This window comes from Amblyomma mixtum, chromosome 2 (genome assembly GCF_055824585.1).
Source record: "Amblyomma mixtum isolate Tamu chromosome 2, ASM5582458v1, whole genome shotgun sequence".
In the NCBI taxonomy this organism is placed as follows: domain Eukaryota; kingdom Metazoa; phylum Arthropoda; class Arachnida; order Ixodida; family Ixodidae; genus Amblyomma; species Amblyomma mixtum.
In genome coordinates this window covers 269,021,469-269,049,342 of record NC_143013.1, presented here as the reverse complement: position 1 = coordinate 269,049,342, position 27,874 = coordinate 269,021,469, and the positions used below count along the sequence as shown (strand labels likewise).

At 48.3% G+C, this 27,874-nt stretch overlaps 1 protein-coding gene across 4 annotated transcripts in view; it reads left to right on the top strand.

Annotated features, from left to right (window-relative positions):
• The window catches only part of Liprin-gamma (liprin protein kazrin), a 148,607-nt gene that overhangs the window by 96,136 nt on the left and 24,597 nt on the right, over positions 1-27,874 (top strand). For all 4 annotated transcript variants that reach the window (XR_016289132.1, XR_016289133.1, XM_089573925.1 and 1 more), the window contains exons 2-4: positions 11,295-11,644; positions 19,296-19,551; positions 20,615-20,965. Coding sequence is in view for 2 of the 4 variants with exons in the window: in XM_089573925.1 (XP_089430051.1) it covers positions 11,295-11,644; positions 19,296-19,551; positions 20,615-20,965 (957 nt within the window). In the remaining 2 variants the exon portion in view is untranslated. The remainder of the gene's footprint in view (positions 1-11,294; positions 11,645-19,295; positions 19,552-20,614; positions 20,966-27,874) is intronic.

The following is a 27,874-nucleotide window of genomic DNA, read 5'->3' as shown; positions in this document are numbered from 1 at the left end:
AGACACGGCTGTGGGTACCGGTAGTGTCAAAGGTAAAGCCATGGATATGAATGTCGACAGTGTCAAATGAAAAGACATGGCTGAAAGTGGCTGCGACCTTTGGAGAAAACAAACTTTAATCGGAAATTTTGAAAAATTCGGAAGGGGCTTGAGTTCTGAGCCACTGCACTCTTTGTATATTTGCCCGCTTTTATAGTGCGCTTGCTCGGACGTTTAGGCAGGGTTCTTCCTAGCTTGATACGGATTATGGGGAAATCTCGGAGGCTTTTCAAGACGTCTGACAGACAGTGTCGAGAGGCCCATTCCTCCAATATTAACGGCCGTATGCATTACGGAATGCGGTTGACGTCTGCGTGAAGTATAAGTTCGTGCTCACAGGCAATTCCAAAGGACATGTTGGAAGCTGGGTAATGCTGGCAGCGTGGGCATGGTGGCAGTCCTATTTACGTCACACACAGAGTGGGATGAACGGCTTTCTATGGCTTTATTGCAACATATCGCGACTCTTCGAGTGAGGACCCTGCTTCGAGAAGAGATGTTGTGCAGATCATTGCGGCACTTTCAAGTTCGACCGTAAATCTCAGAAATGGAGCAGGCGAGGTGCGCACGCCTCAATTTTTCTACAGCGTACTAAGTCCTCACACGTGAAACGTAACAGTGAGGGACGTTTCATGTTTTAAACCTTCCGTTCCTTTCGCACCACGATGGCTGCATCAGGAGGGACTTCCCGAGTTCCAAACCAACCGGCTTCCGCTTCCGTTGCGGTATTTCGCAACCGAGAAGTCAGTGGTGTCGTCCGCGACTATAGTAAATGTGATCGAGGTTCATGCACTATGCATTCGGAATTTCCATCTGCTGTAATCTGATCTAAACAGCCCGACAGTGTGATATATTTAGATCAGGTTAGCGGGGCCGTCGGAGTCTCTTTTTTGGTACCTTGCCCGATGAAGCAGAGATGCGAAGTGGTCGAAGGAGAAATAGCTTCACGTTGAGAGCTTACATTTTACGCCGTTCAGGCCGAGACAGACAGAGAGAAAGAGGTGATGCAGGTTCTTGGTAATCTGTTTACATGGGAAAAATGTTCCCCAGGCCCCTTTATTGTTCCGAAATTTGTCACCTGACGTGGCCGCCCGCGAAAGCCCGGGTGCCCGTTCTGCGTGGGTGACACCTCATCGCGCGTGTGTTCACGTGAGCAGTGTGAGTGGCGCTCTTCACAGGCGGCATATGCGAGCACCTGACAACAGGCCACGGTACCGGTAGTTTGCGCCCTTGGCACGAAGTAAGCAGAGGAACGCAGTTTGAAGGCACGAAATAAATTAGGGTCTCGTGACTGACGCTCAGGCCCTTATTTTGCTGGTGGTCGCGTCGGCTGGTGGCAATACGATACAGTTTGGACCAACTTGACCCTACTGCGTAGGACCCTACTGCGTAGGGGGCTGTTTACGTTGGCTCCGTGGGGAACGAATTCGGCAAGGCGTCCCGTCGAAAATGGAGAGGGGGGGGGGCTACACGTACCATTGTCACATCCGGGGAAGAGGGAGGGGGAAAGGAGAAAGGAAGAAGGTAACGGAAGACGCTTCCGAGAGTTTTGTTATTGTTGTTATTATTAATGAACCCCTCCTCTTATTTCACATCTCAAGATGACGCGACAGGCTTCTGACCTCGTGCTTATGTAAATGCTATCATATTGCCACCGTAGCGGTGACGGCAGGCCAGATGCGGCACAGGCAGACCTGCGTGAAACTTGAAAGCTGTTTATCTGGGCGAACTCCCGCTCCCTCAAAAGAAAACTGAACTCGGCGCCGGCGGTTGCATATGAAGCAAGTCCACTTGGCGGTCGTGGAAGATCAGAATAAACGGTCGCTTTCTGCCGTGCCCAATTTAAAGGTGGCGGAAAACTTTCGCGATAAGCCGCCTGAAACACCTTCGACAGTCCCGAACATCGTAGTAACAGTTTCGCACGGCTGCAGTCAGTGTAGCGAAACAGATTATAGAAATCTATAAGAAAGGAAGAAAGAAAGGAAGAAGGAAAGAAGGAAAGAAAGAAGGAAAGAAAGAAAGAAAGAAAGAAAGAAAGAAAGAAAGAAAGAAAGAAAGAAAGAAAGAAAGAAAGAAAGAAAGCAAGAAAGATGGAAGGAAGGAAGGAAAGAAGGAAGGAAGGAAGGAAGGAAAGAAAGAAAGAAAGAAAGAAAGAAAGAAAGAAAGAAAGAAAGAAAGAAAGAAAGAAAGAAAGAAAGAAAGAAAGAAAGAAAGAAAGAAAGAAAGAAAGAAAGAAAGAAAGAAAGAAAGAAAGAAAGAAAGAAAGAAAGAAAGAAAAAGTGAGAGTGACCGGAAGGTGTCACCCACACTTGACAAGGACACCGCCAGCAGGAAACGGACCAGACGACAACGCAGTGACGCACGCAGTGTTCACTTTCAAATGATGTTTATTTCGAGAAGGGTTTCACATAAATACCACGACGAGTCGACGCGCTGGTTGCGAAGCCAAACTATGCGAAACTCGCCGCCTCCCCTCGTCTAACACCATTTCCAGAGTGTATTATTTGTGGACGCGTGCTGTTTCGATTTCTTTTTAATTTTTTGCTGCCTAATGTGGGACAGAATGGCAGCATGCATCGCTCACCTCCTTAGCGAATTCCTTGAGCTTTCTGTGGATTTTATTAATCGTTGCACGATTTTGAAGGTATCAGTTACATTCCTGTAAGTCGTCCTTTCAGAGGTTCGTACTGGACAACGACCGAAGTGGCCTTCGTGCTTTGTGCTAGTCTGGAATGATGTGCAAATCGAAACGAGCGCAGGAGGAGAAGTTTCGAGTATTTATTAAGGCTAGATGTGAGCCAGTATATATAACCGCAGATTGATGACGGGGAGATTTAGTTTAGTGAGATTGACTCATATTCATTTCCAGATCGTGTTCACGTCTTACTTCTTTTGTCTTTGTGCCGCGCTTTGATGGCACACCGCAGAGTAGTAGCTGGCACGACATTTCAACTCACATCTAAATAAGGTTCAATCGCCGAAGAGAGCTAAGGCGCATACTCGTAAACTAACCTTTAAGGCATCTACTGCGTTGCCCTGCTCCTGTAAAACAACCCAAAACGTGCTAAACTCTCCAAATAGGATTCATTCATTCATTCATTCATAAGAAATGTGCAATGAGACGGTGGCGCCTCTATGCGGCCTCGTGTGACGGTATCTGATGCAGCAGACGAGGACGAGGTTGCAGCAGACGACACGACAACGACGGCAGCGCCACCAACGGGTGCGCCGGGGTTACTCGAAGTGTTTGCGTCGCAGATCGTCGCGCCCCCCTTAGGTGCCACACGGTAGCTGTATGGCTCAACTTGCACTGCACCGCCCGACAGAAAGAGAAGACGACAATCATCGCTATCGTAGCGGAGAAGAAAGCACGGCGGCGAAGGACGGCACACAGCGGGAATAAGCCCCGGAGGCGACGCTGACGAGGCCGCTGGCGGCAGCAGCAGCAGCAGCAACCCGTGCCCGGGCGGCGGCATTGAGCCCGATCCATTTTATTGACGCGACGAGAGGGGCCTCATTAACAGCGTGTAACATCATCGGGCGTGTCATTTATTTCCGCGAGCCGCTGCCGACAGCTCTTTGGGCGCCGACAGCGACGCCCCCGCCGCCCCCCGCGGGCTACGGTTCCTGGCCTAGCAGCAAATAGGCTTGCCCGCGCCAATTCTTCGGTGCAGCAGTCGGCGAGACAAGTGTCGACTGGTTTTTGGTGTGCGTGTCTTGTCTTGCACATTACTACGGTACGCATTACTACGGTACGCTTAATGTCTTTGTCTTCAGCATATGTGTCAGGATTGAGGTGATTGGAGTGAGTGAGTGAGTGAGTGAGTGAGTGAGTGAGTGAGTGAGTGAGTGAGTGAGTGAGTGAGTGAGTGAGTGAGTGAGCGAGCGAGCGAGTGAGCGAGCGAGTGAGTGAGTGAGTGAGTGAGTGAGTGAGTGAGTGAGCGAGTGAGTGAGTGAGTGAGTGAGTGAGTGAGTGAGTGAGTGAGTGAGTGAGTGAGTGAGTGAGTGAGTGAGTGAGTGAGTGAGTGAGCGAGCGAGTGAGTGAGTGAGTGTTGCCTCGTGTACCTCTACGCTTTTTGTCGATGTGAATGGAATTGGTCAAGAGTACTGTATTATGTGCAGCATATCAAACTTTTGAGTCAAGAGACTTCATTTTTTTTTATGCGAAATACCACAAGTTCTTGCTTATGTGCGCAGGCTTGGTATCATAATGATCTGAAGGACTAACCGGCTTAGAAGTAGGATGCCAGCGCATATTTAAGTTTTAAATAAAGAAGGAGGGCGTATATTTTTTCTACTTTCTTATCTGAACAATAGGTGTATTCGCTACGCACACACTCAACGTCTGCAGTTGGAGAGCGCAGGTCGGCGAACTTTGTTGACGTAGACGTTTGCAAAACAAAGGAGATGTTTGTTTTAGTCATCTCACTGATGGACACGTGACCGACCACCTCAGCGCTACAGCCCGCTGCTTGAGAGCGAGTCTTGCTCAGCTTTTGTCTTCACGGTCGTGCTTCTTACCTGCCGCATGACTGCACACATATACACACGCACAGATACGTCTATAGGGGCCTCGTGTTCGTCATCTGTGACGCCGTCGCGTCAGTTTGCAAACACGCTTTCAACGACACAGACACGTACAGTTCACACTCTCAACGTGTCACACGGGCCAATGAACTTTCGTTCTGAGAGGCGGTCGTCCCTGTTTGCGCACGACGCGTCGGTGTTGTGGTCGGGAGAATTAAATCTCGCAACATTTAGCGTACGTTGAATGCCCTCCACACTGCATCCTAGGTGGCGTCAAAGGGGCGTATACCCTTACAAATGCTTAAGCAAAAGCTGAAACGCGAACCTACACGTTCATACTCGCCTAATCCCGTTTAAAGCGCACTTCATCATCTCGTGCTCCGGTCGGTTTCATCCTGGGCATTATTAATCGACTCTACGAGATCAAGCGAAACGAACTTCAGCTGAGGCTTTGAACGAGAAAATAATGCACGCAAATATGCTCCGGGAAGAAGGATCGGGGCTGGCACGCGTCTAAATAATGGGCCATCCGAGCACCATCGCTTCCTATAGGGCGAGCTCCCCTGTACGGCACTATCCGGACCTCCAAGGACGAGCTCCGACGGATCGGCTTTTTGGCCCGTAATAAATTTATATAGGGTCCCGGCTCAGGGGGCGGCGGCGTTGTACGCGAGACCCACCGCCGAACAGGACGACGCTGATAGGCTGGATGAGGAGGGAGGGGGAGAAGGAAACGTGATCCAAGCACAGCCGATGCTACGAGCTATGGCGGACCACCCTCGCAGTGTCCCCGGCCGGGTGTGCCGGGATCAAAGCGGCGTCGGGGAGACCGACCGAGTATATAAGGCGACGAAGAAACAGGGACTGAGCAAACAGGGCCCTCCTATAGAAGGACAAGACAAGCGACGGCCGGGGGGCTTGCACACTTCCAACAATAGACACCTGCCTCCTTCCCTCAGATTTCTTTCTTTTTTGCTGCCTTCTCTCTCTTTCACTTTGTGCTTTTGGTTTGCTCGGTGCTTCGTGCGGTGTGTTCCCCTATTACGGAAGTGCTGCCCAGGAAGCAGCTTCTGTCCCCTTCCTTCTCACGCGCTCCGTTTTTGGGCTGCTGTTGTCGTCGAGGCTGCGGTCGTGTCATCTTTTGCTGCTTATAAACACTTGTGTCGCGAGAAAACGGTGGCGATTATTGGGTCTGCGAGTTGGTGTTGTTTGCTTTACGGTGACTTGTATATACATGCTTAGTTACTCTGTCAGATTTGTTCATTGAGCCACGTTAAACGTTGCGACTCTTTCTTTCCTTCTGTTTTCCAATGGCTTTTTTTTATTTTTTTTTAGCCTGTAACGTAACCTAACGCTGAAAGCCCTTTTACTAACACCTGACTTCACTAACACCATCATCGAAGCGCCATGTTGTGTTTCTGGCAGTAACAACCTGGGCACCTGTTCGCTGAGTTTGACGCGGCGCTGCGACTTGTCGTTATCCTACTGTATCGAGTCCTTACTTTCGGTTGGTTTCGAAAACGAAAGGAGTAGTGCCTTATTTAGCCCTCCTTTCTAATCTCTTCCCTGAGCCCCTTGTGCCATTCGCGGCGTGGACAAAGCATTATTTTTTCTTATTCACCTTTTATTGCCCACCCTAACGAATGCCCTCTCCACTGCATTGTAATAGGATATGCCACTTCCTCCTCTGAGCATATCAACAAATAAAAACAACAGGCCGTTCCTCGGTCTTTGTAAACTGTTTGTCCGCTTGCCTTCCTTGCTCAACAATCCGTGACCGTCGACCGAGGTCTTCCCTCTTTTCAGACTTCTTTTTTCATCCGCTCGCTGTATATGAGGGTTGCATAAACGCTAGGCGCGTGTGCGAAGCCGCCTTGTCTGCAGCCCATTGTGTTGCCTCTCCGCGTTGACCTTTGTCACCCGCCCCTCCCTCTCTCTCCTGGCTCTCTGCTTTCACTCGTTCGTTTCCCGTATAGCGCGGAAACACAGACAATCCCAGCCGCAAACAACCCTCTCCCAGGGTGACCTCTCTGAGCTTTCTCGTAACGCGCGGTTTTCTTCTTTCCATTTTTTTTTTAAATTTTCTGTTTAATCATCGGCTCTGATAGAGACTAGTACACTCGCGGAAGTGCCTGTCTCTTTCGGTGTGTCAACCGTGCGTAGCAGGACCCGCGGCAGCGGAAAAGGAAATAATTCTCTTCCCACGTCCCGTGAGCGGCGCTGGCGGCAGCTTTGACGCCCCACCTCTGAGAAGAGCACACACACAGACACACACAGACCGAAGGCTTCTTCCGCTCTTGGACTTCCTTATTTTCGGAAAGAGCCTCGTACAAGCTATAGCCCTACAGTAGCTGCCGCACTTGCCACCTCACCGCGCTTGCGAAGTCGTTTGGGTTCCGTCGCCGCACTGTGGCGCCACCTAGGCTGGCTTTGATCTCGCGGGATTCGCGCTCCGCCGTACGTGATTGGAAGTTGAAAAGCGGTGCCCGTTCCACGGTTGCTGCTCCTTATGATGTTCTTGCCGCCAGCGCCGCTGAAACAGTCTTGTCGCCTTCGAGTGGTTCATCTTCTGTTCGCGCTTCGATTGGAATCCCAAAGCCAAGAAAGAAGAGCGCGAAACCGTTCGACACGTTGCCGAAACGCTTGCAGGATTAGGGAGGAACAAATTGCTTTTGAATGATGGATGTCACGTTTAACCAGTGCGTGGAGAGGGCTTGGAGAGGGAGAGGAAAAAACGTTTTGCCAGCTGCATTTTATTTGAGAACGTTAGCTAGATGGGCGTTGACGTACTAGCCTACACGTATACTTGGTCACCGGATTCCTGCCGCGCGTGCGCAGCAGGCGTACGTCTAAGCTAATACGTAGCCGCTTATCTAACCTTATCTATCGCTTGATATGTGTCGCGATGAAAAATAACGACCAAGTGAAAGTGGAAGCAGAGGGTGACAATTACTGCAAGGTGATGCAACATGCAAGGACTGACTGGAAAAGGAACTGCAGTCTCTGAAGCGAATAATGCTTAAATCATTCTGAGTGCCGCTCGTATTAACAACCTAGTATTTAGCGCAGGTGTTTATTTGTTTTTATGAATGGTGCACCATGAAGCACGAAGTCAAGGAAGCAACCGCACGTGATTTGGAAGATGATGATAAAAATTGGAGGGAACACTTCAGCTTCGCCTTAAGGGTATTGGCGCGATAGCGTAATAAGTTGATTCCTATATGCGCAGCAAATCATTGTCTATACTTTACAGCCATAGATCCCCGGGAGTCCTCATACCCCTATTCGCAGTGGTGCAGCGGTTAAGCTATGCGCCATTGCCCTGGGATGGCAGGTGATGCAACCGGTGGGCCTTGTACAACCCAGGGTTGCTCTTCCCGAGCGACCAAGCATTAATTTAACTGCGACCTGCCACGGTGGGCATGTTTTGATGACGCCACAATGTCACGTGACCTAGGTGACTCACATGCCATGGCCATGCCGTGATTTTTCGCTCAAAACGCCGGCAACACCGACACCGGATTTTCAGGTGAACGAGGCCTTTAACGCTGTCGCCTTAGTAGTCGTCGGATTCCGACAGTAGATAGCCACTGCGAAGGGCACAAAAAAGGCTAAACACAGAAGCATAGACTGGACCGCGGAGGCGTTCTATCTTGGTAAATAACACGGGAAGCGATGGCAAAAGGAGATACATCGAAATGCAGAGCACGCAGCAGTGCGTTCGCATTTTCACGTGCGTCTTTATCTGTGTTTTTCTCACGCTCTGCGCCTCAGTATACCGAGCAAAGAAGAACTGCCCTATCCTAAAATAGGATACTGTGCTGCGCGCAAGTTTATCAGATATTTGATAAGGAGCGCGGACAACGTGTGAGGAGAACAAGAAGGATAAGAGTCTGTCCTCTTAGGGGCACACAGAACCTATTTCGGGTTAGCTTGTTCAGCGGCTTATTTTTATGTATAGTGTTGTGTACACCACCTTCCGTGTGCCGATCGCCTACCACCTGCGACGCTTGGCAGGTGGCAATGTGGAGAGAGGGAAATCCCCCTGTACACTTGTAGGGATAGAAGTGGGAGAGGCCGGAAGGTGGCTGCCACAGGAACAACCCGACGAGTGACTGCCGTGGAAGATGGAGTGCCGCTCAGCCAACGCAGTCAACTTTCGCCGATTTATGTACTAAGCCAGCGACCTTAGCTCGTAAGCGAGGATAATACTTAATGATAACGCGCTATCATCATGCGATTATAATTTAGCGCCCCTGTAACTTTTGAATTCCCTAGTTTTACATGAATCCTGGGCAAATTGTCACGTTTAGTCCCTTTTTTTTTGTTTATTAATACAACCCTCCAATACTCTGAAAATCGGGACAGAGAGAAGTAAGGTTCTTTGATGAAAAATAAAAAAAAAGCACTACTGTGCCGCACACAAAATCCGACGATATGCTGTTCTACGCAGGGGAGGGGGGGGGGGGGGGGGGGGGTTTCCGGGTGGAGAAAGGCGGTAACAGAAGAGTACAGAAAATAGTACACTTGTTAAACGAGGTTCCTCCCGGTATCATACCTGTACAGGAGGCGGACTGTGCAGAAAAAAAAAAGGCATACATGCAGCTGCAGTACCACATTAAGCTGACCCTTTCTAAACCACCTAGGCGCGGTCGGTTAAGTTTTGGAGTAGTAAGCTTATCACAATCTCGAGGCACGCGAGGACAGGAAGAGAATCTGCGGCGCTTGTGTGGAGAGCTTTTAGGGGGGAGCTGTACCGCGTTTTACTGCCGCGGCCTATACTCTTCTTCTCTTGGGGGAAGTCGTCGTGGTTTCTGGGTGGCTCCGGTCGCTCATCGCCTGGACCCAGTGTGAGACTCTGAGCGCGCGAGCTGGGGATCGTAAAAAGAGCGTAAAACGGCGAAAATAGGTCAATCGTGCGTGTCGCATTGGCCGATTGCACGCCACGGGACGCGCTCCATCGAGTCATTGCCGGAATTTACGGTCCGGTCCTCGACTATACTTGGAGTCTCGCTTTTCTTTCCTATGGGCTTTGTGGGGACACTGCAGGGCGCCTAGCTTCATTGGATAAAGAAAGATTCGTCTCTTGTCTCTTCTTAAATTTTTTGATAGAAGACGAGATTGTTCTTTCCATCTAGCTAAGTAACCTCCGTGGAAGGGACAAGAGAGATAAGGTACGCACAGTGTTCCCTTTTATGGTAACGAGTAAAACCATGGCGAAAACTTTTACCTTCAGGCACTCGCCTTAATCGGCACCAGAATCTGTCGCTAAGTCAACGAAAACCGTAACGTTTTTGTCGTACGGTTACTCACTTACTGATATTAACAGAGAGAATTCTGAGCTTGCGCGATATACAGACGTCGCTGCTCACTTGTCCCAGGCGCCCCTGTTTTCGTAATTGTCGACCTGAATCCGCACGTACAGCCAACGGCGCATTCGTGCAATTAAGCGAACCTGTTCCTTAGTTTGCATGATGCATTTCCCTTTTCATTTTTGTACCTATTTGTAATTGGTCAGCCTCGCCTCTGACGTCAGGCTGTAGACCATGACGCCGCAGGTGGTATATATCTCAATGATATAGGAAAATAATTAATCAAGAAATTAATTGTTACAAAATGCGGTTCCTGGTGCTCCACTTTTCGAGTGAGAAAGTGTCTTCTCTCCTTTAGCTTAACCTATAAAGCGCTTACTTAATGCCTGTCTGTCATACGTGATTTATTCTCAGTTATTTCATTGCTTTAATTTAGTGCACCGCTTCGGATACATTTGTCTGGCTGCTTAGCTGAAAGAAAACTACGAAGCTTCTCGGTGACAGAGAGGTGCGCATCACGTCACTTTATGTAGCAGATAATCGAGAGGGCCCATTTTCCGTGTATCACGAACTCGCCTTGGATAGGAGAGCGTTGGATAAAATCCCGACTACGTGGGAGGCATTTCTATGGAGGCGAAATTAAGCAGTGCTAAAACAGGGACCAATTAGTTCTGCATCTTGGTTTACGGTACGCTTAACAGAAAGTTAGAAAGACCTAATCGGCAACGGATAGAGGCGGGGCCAGACGCGTAACATCATGAGTACTATTAGAACACATCATACGCTGCTAAATGTATAAAGATCAAATGTTACATGTCTAGTAAACAGTCGAGTCCGCGCCTCTTTTGTACTTGACTCTTTCTTCCTCTGTGCTATCGTCAGTAGTGCTGTGCAGTAGGGCGCAGTCAACCAAGGAGGCGAAATGCGAATAACGGCAGTCTGTTGTCCGATGTCTGCACATGGTAAAAAAACAAAAACTCCAGGTGATCGAAATTAATTCTGAGCCGTCCACTATGGCGTCCCTCCTAGCTCATGTGCAGTTTTAGGGCGATTAACTACAGGTACCACTATCATTACACGGCTCACGTGACCCTCATGGCTCAATGTAACCTGAATAGCGTTCTCATTGGCCGAGAAGTTAATGTAGAAATTTTCGTTTTCGAAGACGACACTGACGTCCTTGACTCTGGAGACAGTGTCTTGCACAGTTATCACTTCTGAGCGATATTGGGACTGCATTGTTTCTTCATCGATCATGATACGCTAGAACAGAGGTCGTCCGGAGTAACAAACAGTCTCCGGTTTCTTCTCCAAAATGTGGGAGCTGACGAGGGCAGAAGACTGAAAAACAGTAGCAACTGGATTGTACCGCAGCCTAGTCAACTTATCTTCCTCTTTTTGTTTACCCTGACGCAGCCATCCAGTCCCTGGACTCCCTCAACGAGCAGATCGTGCGATACGTGCTCAGCTCGCCGGGCCAGGACAGCGAGCCGGGCGACGGCGTAGTCTCGGGACCCCGGCTGCAGAAGCCGCCTTCGGAGGAGCAGGGGCAGCGCTGCCAGGGGCCTGCAAGCCCGCAAAAGGGTCGAGGAGGAGGCGAGGGGGGCAGCAGGGCGCTCATCGTCGGCGGCCATGAGCAGCAGGTGGCGCTGCAGTCCTCGATGGCGCTCATGCGCAGACTGCTGGTGGACGCCCAGGCAAAGTTCCGAAACATGATGGACGACAACAAGGCGCTCGCCTCGCGCATCGACGGAGACCTGCAGCAGGTGCGTGGGACGACACTGCTCGCCGAAAGGGTGCACCTCACAGTGGTCTGGCACATGGTGGAGTTTAGGGAATCTTTTAATGTGCAGAAGGGTGGGGTGGTTGGCTTTCTATTCAACACTGGGGTAGTTCACAACGGTAGAAGGTTGGAATAGAGAGCAAGTGAAGATGAGAGGTCATACACTGAGCAGTACCAGGGTTGCTGACCTAACGTAGTGACAGTAAAGCGATCGATGACATGACATGCTGTTCGTTACTGAAGTGTAGGAGGCATAGGGGTCCTTTAGCGTCCCGAAGCTGCATGTGTCGTCGCAGTGGAGGACTCCTGATTATTTTCGACACCCATGGTTCTCTAACGTGTACCGAGCGCCATCCAGTCTTCAATACAGGGACTGGATGCCTACGCCAAGGCAGATAAAGGAGGCGAAGAATGAGAAGCAGAATTACGGTACAGTTATTTTCTTTCTTTTTTAATTGAGTAATAGTTAGATTGTTGGTTTCAACCAAACGGAACTGTTCTGTTATACATATAGTAACTAGCCGCGACTCCTTACCGTTTCAGGTTATTCCGTCATGAAATTCTTGACAACTAGGAAGCGCTGTTAAATTTGGTTTTCCTGCGCTACTGCAGGGACGCTAAGAAGGGAAATGAGACAAGAGGTGGTCCTGTTTAGCATTTGGCGGGTGGTCCTGAATTTAGCGAATATGAAAAATGTACCCCTAGTAGCGCGAACAGTGTACAGGTTCCTCCACTTTAAAAGGGAATAAAGTTCGAGGATTCAGTGAATGATTGCTCCGTATAATTACGCGTGACAGGCAATTTTTTTCAGGTTTTCTCATCACCTTTGTTCTTGGCTTAAGGCATCCGAAATTAATTTTCAACTTTAGTGAAGAAATTACTAAAAAATCGTCTTTTCTGCAAACTGGTTGTCCCCTTTCATATTTTTAGGGACCAGTGCATACGTAGAACCGTGCAAGGAAAGAAGGAAAATAGGTGTGAACGCGAGAAAGTTCAATTTCAGGAATGTAACTACACATCTCGTCGTCAGCTGGAAGCCGACGGGCAGCTTGTTAAGGGGAAATTACTTTTTTTGCTTTTCGGCAATATGGCAAAACTGTACCACGATCGGCACGAGTGGAGTCACTTTCCGGGCATATTTTGAACTTGCCAAACTGTTTTAACACTTAGATTTTTGCACCTCAACCACTTTATAATAACGTTTACCGTGATGTTGCTGCTGGTATCCATTAACCGTTGTCTGCTTCATATACTATCCGGAGGAAATAAGATGCAATCTTAGGAGTGAGCCGAACAACATAGGAAAAGATATCGCGAAACAAAACTTTACAGACTGTATCGCAATGTTGTTATTCATAATCGATCGTTTACAAGCAAACTTCTCGCAAGTCACTCAAGCAGCATAACTCGAAATAAGTGCATGATTAGGGACCCAGAAATCAAAACCTGCAGCTTTAGTTTTTCCGCAACTATACTTCGTACTTTTCCTGCGCAGATTTCTTTTTTCTTTGCTGAACTAATTCCTTAATCCGCGCAGGTCACGCCTCCTCTTACCGCAACCAGCGTTATTAACGCGCAGTCTCTCGTATAAATTAGAGGCACATTCTCGTGCCTGCGAATTAACAGCGTGAAGCGTGCGCCCGTCGCAAAGTTCCGGCGCGAGAAAACTTGTCTTGTTTCGTTCTGTTCTCCTTCTCGTTTTGCGCTCCGCCACTCGAGTCGCGCCACATTTAGCGATCCGCTTTCGACCCGTGGCCCTTTTTTGTTTATGTGCCGACGCGCGCGAGTTATGAAAATGCATGAGGGTCACCGTCTTCCACGCGTCTAGCTCCTATAGCCTCACGCTTTAGCGAATTTCATATCAGCAGCTTCTTTCTTGTGGAAGAGGAGAGGGCGGCTCAGCGCATCGAAAACTTCTTCGCGCTCCACTTTAACATATATATATATATATATATATATATATATATATATATATATATATATATATATATATATATATATATATATATATATATATATATATATATATATATATCAAAAATTATTTCTTGGCAGCTGATTGATTAATATAAGATAACAAGAAAAAATCTTGTTATGTTTCCCAATTTCTGGTGACTTTATCTGATATATATATATATATATATATATATATATATATATATATATATATATATATATATATATATATATATATATATTTATATATATATATATATATATATATATATTGAACAAGGACAGTCTCTGACAGGCTCTGTCCAAAACGCCGACCAGCAATAACTGTTTACCTAAATGAAGCGTTTCTCAATTTCGCATTTTACCTCTAGCAACCAAGTACGTTTATATTTTTGTGCTATATATATATATATATATATATGTATATATATATATCACGTCGTCGCCGCACTGGTACTTTTCCGCAGCTTAATTATATACATCTTAAAGTTGGTATCTGTGTTATATACAAAAAAGTTACGCCTTTGCCCACTATCTGTGAGAACGAACTATACAGCATTTTGTTTCTCAATATCGCCCACCATACCACGAAGCGCCCTAAGTGATTCTACGTATTGCGGGTGTGGGCTGTGTACTGAGCGTGGACCGTCTAGTATTTTTTTTTTTCAAACACAATTTTGCCCTGCTGACTGTAACTCATTTCTGACTGTATACCGGATACTGTACTTGCATGTCTGTACAATAATACAGAGTTTTAGCAAAGCGGGACCGTATATACAGCTACCGCCAGGTCTTAAACAACGCACGCGCAGATAGCCAAGTGTTCCCTGGGCTTCACGGGCAGCTGGCGGTATACACGGTAGTGGTGTACGACGACGCTATGCTAAATCTCTCGAATACTTGACGAGGTTTTTTTTTGTCCTTTGTTTTTAGGCGTCTCAGAGTTGAGCGATACTTTTTTCTGATCGCTCCGGTGTACGCGAGACGGAGCCGAAGCGCTTCTCTGGAGGCTGATCCTATTAGGGCTCACTGGTCCGAATTCTTTCAGTTACCCTAAGCTTCCTGGAAATCCTTTTCTCTTGAAGCTGCGCTTTGTCTAGGTATTAGTTGTCATCGTTACGCGCTCACGATACTGCTGCTCGTACGTGCCTTCTTATTTCGGCACACCTCTCTACCTCTCTTTGTCTTCTTCATGGATACGCCGAACCCACGCGCGGACACAAAAAGCCGCCCTTTAAGTCTTCTTCTCCGTTGGGCATTCCTTGTCTGGCTGTGCTGAGAAGCCTGACTGCTGGGGCAGCTCCCAATGACGCGGACTCGGTCCTCGTAAGGATTCTCTCGACCTCACCTCTAAGGCGGCCGTTTGCAAGTTGTCTTGTAGGACTCCACCGATGACCTGTAAATAGATCACCGTTGTTTAGGCAGCTCTTAGGGCAGGACAGCACAGTTGTATGCAATCGCTTCTAGCCGCCGTGCACGCGTTTCGTCTGAATGATGGCATGGAATGACGCCATCGATCCCACCGGCGGCATGTGGTTGTTTTTTCTTCTGGTTTTCTCACCAATTATCCTTAAGCGACAACATATTCAGTAATATTCTAAATTGATCAACACCACAAAATAAATAAATAAATGGAAAATCCCCTGTGTCCCTTGGTTTCTTGTGGCTGTTGGCTTCTCTCATATTTATAACGAGCCCCTCATTCCCCTTCCCTTGTTGGCTTATATATATATAGCCCCGCCGCGGTGCCTCAGTTGTTACGGCACCCGGCTGCTCGCCCGAAGGACACGGGTTCGACGCCGGCCGGCCGAATTTTGAGGGAGGCAAAATTCTGGAGGTCCGTGTACTGCTCGATGTCAGTGCACGTTAAAGAACTCCAGGTGGTCGAAATTTCCGATTTCCGGAGTCCTTCACTACGGCATCTTTCATAGCCTTAGTTGGTTTGGGACGTCATTTCCTATATATATATATATATATATATATAACCTAGCCAAACCTAGGTTGCTCTGCACCGGTCAGCAAAGGTCCAGGAAAACGTTCGGGCTGCGAGCGAACTCTACACCTAAGGATCGTCGTCGTCTTTCATTACCACAGTTCACCACAGTGAGAGAGCACGGCTGCTACACTACAATATATGATATGTATGGCAACTACATGTTTAATTATATATTAAACTTTCTGTTGCCAAATACAGCTTTCCATGTGTAAATGTCACCGCTGTTTAAATTCGCTAGTTACCAAGGCTAACCGGCTTCCAATTTTTCCCCTTAAATCTGCTCATAATCAGCACCCGCGTCGAGATATAGTCCTCTTCGTGACTCACTCAACTCGTCGCCTCATTAGGCATGCAGGCGCTTCGCAATGAACCGATACCGGCCCGGCAAGGGAGGGCCAGGCAGAGCCGTATTCCGACGCGCCGGAGAGCTGATAAGGACTTATCATCTGCCCAGTCAAGACAAGAGCAAAAGCACGACTTCCCCGCTCGCGCCGCCCGTGAATCCAGGAAGGAACAAGGGCGAGAGTGAAAGAGGGGGGGGGGGGCGGAGAGAGTCGGCTTCACGCTTTCGGCCGCGTAATTAAGCGAGCCCGGCGGCGGGAACTTCGCCGATGCCTATCTCGCTGACGCTCGTTCTGGTTGTGAGATTTCACGGATATTGGTTAGTCCTTCTCCAATGAGTGTCCCCAACTTTTCAGTATAAATGGACTGAACGAGGTTTCGAAATAAATGCAAAGCGTTTTAATTAATGGCTCACATCAGAGTGCCAATTATAGCCGCACTTGCTATCGTCCATTCCGGTCAGTCAATACGACTGGAAGTGTTTCAGTTAACGTGTAGCAACTATGACTATTAGAATAAATCTGCCTGCACCGTACCATAGCAATGAGTTACCTCGTACAATATGAGACAGGAGACAGAGGCTTATTTTTATGCACTCATTCAAAACTCTTTTTCTCGTACTACTCGAGACGTATAGATAGCTACGCCAGCAAGTGCGGAAATATTATGACCAAGCTAAAAATTTGGCATAAACCTCGGAATTTCGCAGAGGAATAGGTAAATTAAAGTGACCTATAATAGACTGTAAAGTTAACAGGGGACCAGCCGACAACAACGTGCTATATTGTGAAGTTGAAAAAAAAAAAAGAATGCAAAATATCGTTTGTACCGCTTTCTCGATTAACTGCTTTGTTTTATGGCCTTTGTTTTAGGTTTCTCGCTTATGTTCGCCGACTTAAAGGGTAGCTGCACCACTTTCCGAGAATCGCGTGATAATAAAGAATTCAAATCTATGTAGGTTGTAGGTAAAGCGCGCCAAGTTTTTTTTTTTTTTTTTTTGCGCTAGTATTTAAAATGTGACGTGACCGGCGATTAAATTTTAGGCTTCTTCTCACAGCACCAGAGGATTGCGGAGAAGCTAGATGTGACGCCGCGGTTGGTAAGATTTCAAATTTCCGCTGCCGTCAACCACACCTTGCTTCGCGTTGGTGGATGGTGTCATACAACGCTCGAAGAACTTTGCCTTCGGTGGCATTGATTTTTTTTTTCCTCCAAAGCAACCCTTTATGCGTTTTAAATGTACCGGTACCGTAGATGACGTCATCATACACCCCTCCCCCCCCCCCCCCCCTCACTTGGCGCTGTGCACTGCGGAGAAGCTTGAAGGTCGTTGCGATTTTAATCGGTGATAACGTCACATTTAAAATGCTCACCCAAAAGGACTTCGCATGTTGTACCTGCAAGTTTCATCCATTGTACCCATTCTAACACCTCTGCAGTTGCCCTCTATCGCTTTATCAAATAGCTGCCTTCTTGGTTTTTTGGTGGCCCGAGGTTGAATACGTTCAGGTTCAAACAATAGGAAACAGAGAACACTATTACCTTCCATCTTTTTTCGCGCGCTGCCTAACTGAAATTGCCGGCTACAGTACACGCATGCTGATATTGGACACCTGGCAGTGGATAGTGGATGATGTTAATGCTGGATACTGGTAAAGGATGATGGCCTTAGTGCCTATGTGCTATAACACCCGACGCAGCACAGCACAGCTCAACACAACACAATGCTTTCCCATGTACAAGCGACTGAGGCCATGAGGGACGCCGTAGTGAAGGGCTCTTGAAATTTCTACCAACTGGGGTTCTTTAACATGCACTGACATCGCACAGTACGCGAGCCTGTACGTACAAAGGGCAAAACGCTTGGCTAGAACATGTTCTGGGCGTGTTTCGGGCTGAACACGTGATTTCTAGCGATAAAATTTGGTTAAAAATGGTCTGGATGTAAGCATATGCACGTAAACTCTTAGGATTTCATCGTCATTTTTTGCCTTCCTGGTCGCAGCGGCTTTGGAAGCTGCGGAACACGCAGTTCTGTCGTTCTAGACAAGTGTTTTGCCCTCTGTACGTGGTTTTGTCCGTGCAAAAAAAAAAAGAGAGAGAGAGAGAGAAAGAAAGAATACGTAGACAATAAGTTATGCTGACTCCTCCTTGGCTCACATCAATTTTGAAGTGACGAACGCCGAAGTAGTTGCAGTAAGTTGTTAACCATAATTACCTCTTGATTAGCAAAGCACCTCCTTTTTTTTTTCTTGTGGTGGTTGTGGTTTTGTGGTTTGGCTTTTGGTTTTTGTGGTGGTTGGGAAACGTTATGAGTTGATTTGGAAATAGGCCATACTTTTTTTCTCTTTTTGTTTTAGATACATATTCAATACAGAAAAATGCATTGCGTGTACAACTGACATTTGAATTCACTTTCTCTCTGGATTCGTTTTTTTCTCTTTCATTCATGCGTACTGTGCTGAAACAAAATACTAGAGTGCACCACTTATTTAACGCTTGAATTCTTCTTTTCTTCTCTACCATTTCTCTGTTTTTTTTTTTCTGCAGTTCACTTACTATCCTGCGTGCGTGCATATGCGTGTGTACTGGCGCGGGACGGAGATCTCACGCTAGACTGACTCTTGTGCGATTGCGTAACGTCACTGCATCCATCATGCCCTATTCTTCGCCTTACCGACACGTGAAAGTCTGTATAAATATGCGCCAGTTCACTATGCACGAACAGGATAACGTTTGTCTGCATTAAAAGTCACTTATGCCGCGCGGGTCGCGCTCAGCTCCGGGGCACTTTACGCAGTTAAATGTGGCATCAGTGATGGAATGTCGGCATTTTGTTGTGCTGAATTTTCCATTGCTACGCCCGGGGCTTTAGAGTTAAAGCAATATTTGAAGTGTATCTGTACATTGCGTGTCTTACGGTCTGCCTTTTAAAAGAACAAATTGACAGTGCACCAAATACCGTACAGCAGCCCGAGTAATTCGTGTTTGTCTAGGCACGACGCGAACATATGTACCGTCACGCCATTACCCACAATTTCGCTAAACCCCATTCGCTTTAACGTTTTCTACACCCCTCTCCTCCCGTCTTTCTCTTCCCAATTCCCTTCCCCACGCAGAGTAGCATGTGAGCGATTTTTAAACGCCGGCTAAATTCTCTTCTCTACCTATCTCCTAGTTGGACGTGGTCTGTTGCTAATCAGCATAGTTTATCGGCGTTTTCGTAAACTGGAAAAGGAAAGCTTGCGCTTAAAGAGGTTCAGGGCCTTATATCCTTCCACTCTTGCCCATTTCCTCGGGTGCTTACGTATTTCCTTTTATTGTTCTCTGCCTTACGCAGGCTCACCAGGAAGTGTCACAGCTGCGCGCCGAGCTTCAGGACACCAACAGCCGCATCTCGAGCATGGCCGCCGCTGTGCAGATACCGTCGGCCAACACAGCCTTCCTGTGCTCGAACGCGGGATACGCTTCGCCTTCTTCCCTCTCCTCCTCCGGCGACCCTCCTCCGCCGCCAGCCCCCATGTCTTCGTCGTGCCCGCCCAGCATCCCGCAGCAGATCATGCCCTGTCTTCCGAAAGCCTGCCCACGATGCCAAGGTGCGAAACGGCCGCTCTGAACACGAATGCGCCTATATGGGAGTAAAAAGGAAGTCGACTCCCTTTTAACCCCCTTCTGTTAAGAGTGTAACAGTTGAATCTCGTTATAACGAAGTTGAAGGAGTCCGGCGATTACTTTGTTATAGCAGTAGCTCCCTCTTGTAAAAGGGAGTGTCCTAGAAGACAACTTACTCCCTTTGTACGCCTTTCTGTTTAGCGTGTAACAGTTTAACCTCGTCATAACGAAGTTGAAGAGGCCCGGAGATTACTTCGTTATAGCCGTAGCTTCGTTATAGCCCATGCTGGCCGAGCGTCTAATGGGAATCATCATTCCTTCGTTATATCCAATATTTCGTTATAAACCCTTTCGTTATAACGAGGTTCTACTGTTTATCCATGTGGCCGACTAGTTCATTTACCGATAGAACAATAGTCGCTTATTCGTGAGTGTCGGTACCGCATCAGGCGCAGACTTACACGGAAGACTGCCGTGTGCAGCAGAAAACGCCGCAAGAACGTATCGAAATCGTGAGAAAGAAACAGCTTGCCTTCCAATATACCTGGACTGCCGTGTGCCTGCTGCGCATGCCCAGTATGCGGGTGAGGTGAGGAAGTGCACTTCACCATTGCGCATGCTCTCCTTAGACAACCGGCTGCTCTAGTACATTTCTCTAGGTGTACTATCGGGGACAAAAGTGGTATACTCCACGCGGCAGGAGCCGGAGCAAGGGAAAACTGCGTTGCAACACCATCTACAGGTGGCATCTGGGATCGAGACAGCCAGTGCGTGACCTTTATTATCAGCAGGCATGTCGCTTGGCTTGTTTCAATGTTTCGTGGTTTAGCTCGCCAAAACGCCGCAGTTTTCCGTTGCTCCGGCTCCCGGCGCGTGGAGTATACCACTTTTGTCCCCGATAGTACGTCTTCGCTATGCTAAAACTCTGAAATATCTAACCGAGTGGCGTGATGACACTCTCAGTATATGTTCTGCCCTCGACATTGATGGGAAAGCGCTGGAAGTGTACAGGGCTGACGAACCCTCACCCTGGGCGTTCGATCGCAGAGGGCCTCCTGGAAGACGGCTACCGGGAGTCCAAGGCGGCCGTGAGCGTGCAGACGGACGAGGTGACCACGACGTGCACCAACTCGTTCCGGGGCCTCAACGGCGACGGTGGCGGCGGTCGCGAGGATGAGGAGGAGAGCAACGGGACTGCGCACGACGACGACTCTCTCCCCCTCGAGGAGCGCCTCCAGCGGCTGCGGGAGGACAAGCGGCAGCTGGCGCAGCACAACCTCAACCTGCAGAAGGAGCTGGACGAGTTGAGGGCTGTCCAGGAGAAGCAGAGGATCTGCACCCAGGAGGAACAGGAGAGGATGCAGGCCGAACTGAGCAACGCCAGGGACGCCCTGTCTGGTACGTTGCGTACGAGAATGCAGCGGATGCGGCGTGGCGTCCTGCACTGCAGGGTTTCCTGTTAGCGTGGCTTAGCGCAGTGCTATTCGCAATTCTCCAGTGCTTTCGTGTGTGATGTGGCCATGCGGTCTTTCCGTTCGTTTTCCTGTAGTCACCTAGCACGACTGCAGCACTGGAATCTCATTAATTCGATCCAACGAGTAATACGAACTTCCGGTTTATACGAACGGATGCATTGGCCCTGTGAACGTAACGTTTATTGAGGGAAGTCGGATCGGAGTCCTCTTAATTCGAACATTCGAAATTTTGGTACCCTTCTAGCTAGTGCAGATAGTTGTATTCGACTGGCCCGCCACGAGGACGGCGTTATAGGTAGGCGGGGGGCGCTGAGAAGTAGGGAAGTGCACGCACGCACGCACGCACGCACGCACGCACGCACGCACGCACGCACGCACACACACACACACACACACACACACACACACACACACACACACACACACACACGCAAAGCAGCATGTTTCAAATGCCACATATCCTGCAGGCTAAAGAAAACGAAATCAAGCCGGTGGCAATATAACAGCGCTTGTAGATACATTGTTTGGGAACCTGAAGAGGAGGGAAATAGCGAGCTTGTATTTTACATCAATTTCAATATTTTTTCATTGCATGTTTGAAATCCGAGCTCACCATTTGGTCACGCGGTGGCTCATTCAGTCTTTAACAGGGTACTGAGGCGCAGCGTGTACACAGGCTGCAATACGAAAAAAAAAAGTTTATAAGAATTAACATTGCCGTTTCCTCCATCCTATACTGCACCAATCTACCGCAAAACAACCTTTATCTGAACATTTTTACCACATTTTCTGTCGTCACGCATTACGATCACAAGAGCGTGTTGCCGTGAAACCGCGTAAGTAGAGTCCAGACTCCTCTTATTCTGTCGCTTCGGTTAATACCGCTTTCAGGGCACCTCTTGGGAACCGCCAGCTGTTAGCGTGATCACTTCGAAGACACTACGGAACCCTTCCGCGCATTATTTATTCACGATGCTAATCAGGTGAAGGATACAAAGCTGTCTCGTCCTCGAAACTTTCAAGCTTGTAATGTTCGTTCGTTACTATGCACTGCGCTTGTAGCGTGGATCCGCCGACGCCTATTATTAAAGCTAGAGCGTTAAGTGTTCCGTTCAGCCGGAAATCCGGCGTCGTCGTTGTAGGCGGCGGCGGAAGCGAAATTTCTCTTGAGAAACAACCTATGCGGGCCACCTACACCCTTAGCACGAATGCGCCTATATGGGAGTAAAACGAGAGTAAGTTTCCCTCTTACTCCCTTTTTATTCCTTTCTGTTTAGAGTGTAGGTGATCTCCCAAACACGCCAAATGTCTTAAGGCGAAAGCCTTTAATGGCTCATTCTCCCGCCCGTCCGTCCGTCCGTCCGTCCGGCGTTACACACAGCGCCTGGGGTGACTCATCGACGAGCGCAGCCGCCTAAAGGTGACGTCATCTTCGTCGACAGGCGGAGCTGTCGGCGCGGCGGCGTCGAGCGCTGCTCCGTCGTCAGTCGGCGTGCGGCAGCTAGTGGAGGAGGATGGCTCCCAAGCGGTGCAGCGTTTCCGCGCCAGGTGGTTCGGCTCAGCAGAGGGAGGGCGACTCTCCGAACAAGAAACGGCGAAAGATCATCGAACGCATGCGTCGTCGGATAGCAAAGCCAGGGAGGCTGAACGAAGGCGTAAACAACGTCAAGCCGCTTCGCCTGGTACCAAAGCCAGGGAGGCGCAACGCGACAAAGTCTTTCACCTAGCGCACTTCAGGCTGCCAAAGTGCCCCATAGTTTTTTCCCGCGTCTCAGTGCCCCGCCGAACGTTTGTTCCAAAGCCATTCAGAATTTAAACAATGCTCACCTATGGAGGCGGTGAAAACTTAGAGCCCTTTTGGGTGAGATAAAGCACCATTTTGGTAAGATCAACAGCTCCAATCGCTTTTTGCCAGCTGCTTCAAATACAACAGATTGGGCATTCTATTACTCAACGCCTTGTTTGTCGAAACCAGTAGGAAAAAAGCTGTCGAAAATTCTTTTTCACGAGAAGTTTATCTCACGTCACATCTGTATAGTTCATTATAAAGCCAGTGCATCCACACACGCGCCCCAATGCGCGTCAAGTCCACACGTCGAGTGATGTTCTCCCCTGCATCGCACAGACAAAGTGGTCTCGGGTCGAACCTATGCACTACCTCCGTCTATTTTTTTTATTTTTGTTACAGAAAAAAACACAGCTCTGACAGGCGTATAAACACCTAATTTTGGTGGCCTGTTTTCTTCTCTACATTGATGAGGAACACACTACTCTGCATGAATCACCATTGGGTATTCGCCTACGACCGCTAAACAATTTATAATCAAATCTGTCGTGTTGTTTCGGTTTCAACATCCGAGCGATAGCCGTGACGTCAAGGTGTGGATATGCGTCACGTGAGGCACGAAAAAAAAAAAAAAGCTGCGATATAGTCGCTGCTTCATCGTTTTAAATCACTGCAGTGCTGAAGCCAGCCTTTCCTAAGAGCCGGAATGACCACGAATGTTGAAGCAGCGATTATACTGCAGTTTCTTTTTTAATGCCTCACGTGACGTATACCCACCCTTTGGCTCGCGGTCATCGTTAGGCTGTTGAAACCGACACCAAAACAAGACGAGGAAGAAATTCGATTGTAAATTATTTAGCGGTCCAAGGAGAGTACCACGTGGTAATCCATGTATAATAATGCCTTACGCTTGAATATAAAGAGCAAAACACGCACCTAAAAGTTAGGTGTGGCGAAAGCAGCGAACTAGAGCACTGTCCCGAACTCGTGATAACGCGAAGACATTCAGGCCAAGTCTGCAGGGAGGCCGAGCGCGTACTACGAGCGACTAAACTGCAAGACAGAAGAGTAAGAATCAAGTGGTTTCCGGCGCACGCGGGCGACGCGTCGGAACGCAGTGCGAACCACAATGAGACGGCACACGCAGCGGCGCGAGCGCTAACCAACCGCGCCCCGGCAACACACCGTCCGACGTGGTTCGGAGCCAAGGACCGCATGACCGACTACAGCGAAATCACGAAGGCCTACCGCCTGGCTCGCAGGACTCTCCCACCCCCGCACCCGAGGCTGAGTCGAGCGGAGGCGGTACTACTGAGACAGCTCCAGACCGGATCGCTACCGAGCCCGCGACTGATGCATCGCATGTACCCCGAGACCTACCCGACCGATACGTGTAGAGTCTGCCGGAGGGAGCCGGCAGATCAGACGCACATCTTGTGGGACTGCATCAGAAATCCAAAGGAAGCAAGATCAGGAACAATCCCGCCGCGGCTGGAGGCAGCAGCGAAGAGCAACGACCATGACCAACAGCTATGGGCCGTCCAGCAGGTCCTCGGGGCGCTCGAAAGGCAGGGACCCAGCGAGCCGGCAACGGCGAGCGGAGACCCGCGCCGAGTAACGGCAGCCTCGTAGACGACGTAGACCCTCGTCGGGGCGCGCGAGCGCCCAACTGCAGGCACAAATAAAGTTTGCTCCAATCCAATCCAATCTCCACTCTATTCTTCGATTTATACGCTACACATCCTTGCTCTGCGAAAGTGAAGACCCCGCCTGCATACACGGCAACCATCAATTTCAGTTGTTCCTCTGGGCACGCGCGTCTCATCGATCAGGTCGCGCTGTTTTCGGAGTCCAGTTTCTTCTTCTATTATGTATGTCGCAGCAAATTGGTGCAACGCTGAACAGAAGACAAAGACTCACTTGAAACTTCTTTTGCGCTACAAAAACCCCAGCCTCGCTATATATACTCGCACTAATGCTGAATGATTGAAAGTCCCAGCTGGGCTGTACCTCCGCTGTATCATGGAGTCTTGTTACAGTTAATTTTTATAAGGTACGAGCATGCGATGGAGCATGAAACTGTAGAAAGCTGACAGGGCATAGAACTTTTTATTTGCTTTCTTTTTTTTTCACGCCACTGTTCTCGCTGCGCAAAGGTAATTTCTAGCAGAATGTGGGAAGAGAAAGGAAAGGTTACGCCATAGTGCAGGCCGGAGTTTTCTTTCAAGTGATTTTAAGAGCGAGCACACGTGGTGCGAAATGCGATTGCGTTTTCGGTGCTCGCATTGTTTGTAATTAATGAAGAATACTTAACAGGCCATGGAAGCCACACTTTAACCCATTTTTTAGCCTGGACTGGGCGGCAACTTGTGCGTTACTACTTAGGAGCTCGTTTCGATTATGAGACCTGAAGAACAACATATATCATTCAAGTCTTTAAAAGCGCGCACTGAATATGAAACGGAACATATTGCCTTTATTCAGTGATAAGTACGATTGGAAATGACTTTTTTTTTTTTTTCACTTGTGCAAGATTCCCTTCCTGTGAGTGGATAATGAGACATTATCACTTTCAGTGTTGAAGTACCAACATCATTCGCTCTTTTTTGGAAACTGACTATTCCCTTTCATGTTGAAGCTACCTACACATAGCCACGAATAGCATGAGTAAAGTTAAAGGTTACAGGTTACAGAATACTACAGGCAGCAGAATAGGTTATCAGAGTTATCCTGGTGAAGATGGAAGGAGAGGGAAATCACGAAGAGGAAGAAATAGTATAGAGACGAAAGCGGGCAATCACGCCGGCTCTTGTTTAGGTTTTTTATGAGGTCAAGTTTATTACTGTGCATGCTTACTACAGGAGCAAAAGGCAGTAACGTTCTTTTTGGAACTCGTTAACTCGTCACATAAGCAAAACAACTCTTTCGCGGTTTTTTTTTTAAGGACATTATGGAAACTTTTTCATTAATCGCAGCGAACGCTTTAACTTATTGTTTCGAGCCTTGTCTGTTGAGGCTTCTTTTTTTTTCTATGCTTCCAGCACAGGAGATCCCGCTCACTGTTATATTACCTTGGAGACTCCCTTGATATAAAACCCACCAATTGTACTATCATGCTAAAATAAATTTGATTCGATTAGTAGTATCAGTCTTACTCAGCAAAAGACCCGCCGCGGTGGCCCAGTGGTTACGGCGCTCGGCTGCTGACCCGAAAGACGCGGGTTCGACCCCGGCCGCGGCGGCTGAATTTCGATGGAGGCGAAATTCTAGAGGCCCGTGTGCTGTGCGATGTCAGTGCACGTTAAGGAACCCCAGGTGGTCGAAATTTCCGGAGCCCTTCACTACGGCGTCTCTCATAGCCTCAGTCGCTTTGGGACGTTAAACCCCCATAAACCAAACCAAACCTTACTCAGCAAAAGCCCAAGGTATTCATATACCGATGTGCGCATCCCACTCCCAAAAGCGTACTGAAGGTTCACACGATTGCATCTCGTATCATATTTCGGCGCGATAGCGTTTAAGGGCCCCGTGTCGCAGAAAAGCCGGCGTCGGCGCCGATGTCGTTGGCCGTAAGCAAAAAATCGACGGAAAATCCCCAGAGGAACAACCCTAGGGAGCAGGTGGGCCGTCAAGGTCACGTGACCTTTAACGTCATCACAGCCTGCCAAGCGTACTGTGAGCAAACTGTGCACCGCGACAGCTGGCAGTTAAATAAACAATTGGTTACAAGAGGTTGCTCGGCAACATGGGTTACTGCTTTGTTAGCTTTCCTATCCTCCCGTTCTACACGACAGACACGCAATAGCCACAACCATAACCTTACCCCGTACTTTGCACGCACAAATACGTTCAAAAACTCATTTTTTCCCCGAACAATCACAACATGGAACTCACTGCCAGCAAATGTCTTTTCGGCTCATGATGCCGCTGCTTTTGAAAAGAGTATCTTGTCGTATGTGTAAACTTAAAAATACCATTGCACTCTGTTTGGTTTCCTTTGTTTGTGGCCGGAACGCTGGATTTTCGTATTGTTTGATATTATTTTTGCTTTTTGAATGTTGCCCCCTGCTTGGTCTCCATGACTGCAGTATGTGTAAATAAAATAAAAATAAAAATGGGTCTGCCAAGACCCACCGCTGCCTTTGCTTGAAAGAGCCACCTGCCGGGACAGTGGCGCATCGCTTTTTTTTTCTATCACTTTTTCTTTCATTGTATTTTATCCAATATTGTTAAGCCAATCCCAGATTGTCAGTCGCCAAAGTTTGGCCCCACAGGCGTACACTCTTGTCTGTAACTTTCCATAGAATAAACCCAGAAACACATCCATGCTTTAAGTTTGTTTTCGCAAGCTCTGAGAAATAACACTCCACTCCAGCTTTCTATGTCTCAGAGTTCATTTTATTGCTTGTCCCTTGCGTCACGTCTCGGAGGGTTTTTGTTTTTTTTTAACCTCGTTACGCTCCCATTAGACTGCGATCCCGGCGGAAGATTCTTGAAGAACTTCGTCTTTAAGTCACTTGCCTTTAAACCACTTTCCTTTGATGCCTGCTTAAACCGTTGCTGGACTCCAAACTTACCACGGGACTTTAAGAGAGCCGCGTTTTGTGAACCGTGACGTTCTCTGCAACGCTTCGCTGCTCAATAGCTAACCTCCTGGTAGACGACAGAGCTGCGCTTGCACTGTTTTTTTTATTATTTTATCTCCTTTCTCTCCTTTCTACCTTCCTTGCACCCGTCATTGAATCTTCAGCCTTCTTACGGCATGCTTTGGATACCTTCCGAAAGAGGGCAGTAGTGCGCTGTACTAAGACCATAGAGTTTCTTACTATTACCTAGAGGGAAAGCTGGCGGCGCTGCACTTCAGCCACCATGGACGCCCAAAGCATCATGGGGCGGGGAGCTACTTGTTGCGGCACAGTCGTAATTTTTTGGGAACATGGAGTGGCACTACTAAGACGTTCCATTCCGAAAACGAATAAAAACGCTGTTCGTGTGTGCGCAGACGACTTTCGCGCGAACGCAGTGGGCAAAACCTATAGTAGTGAA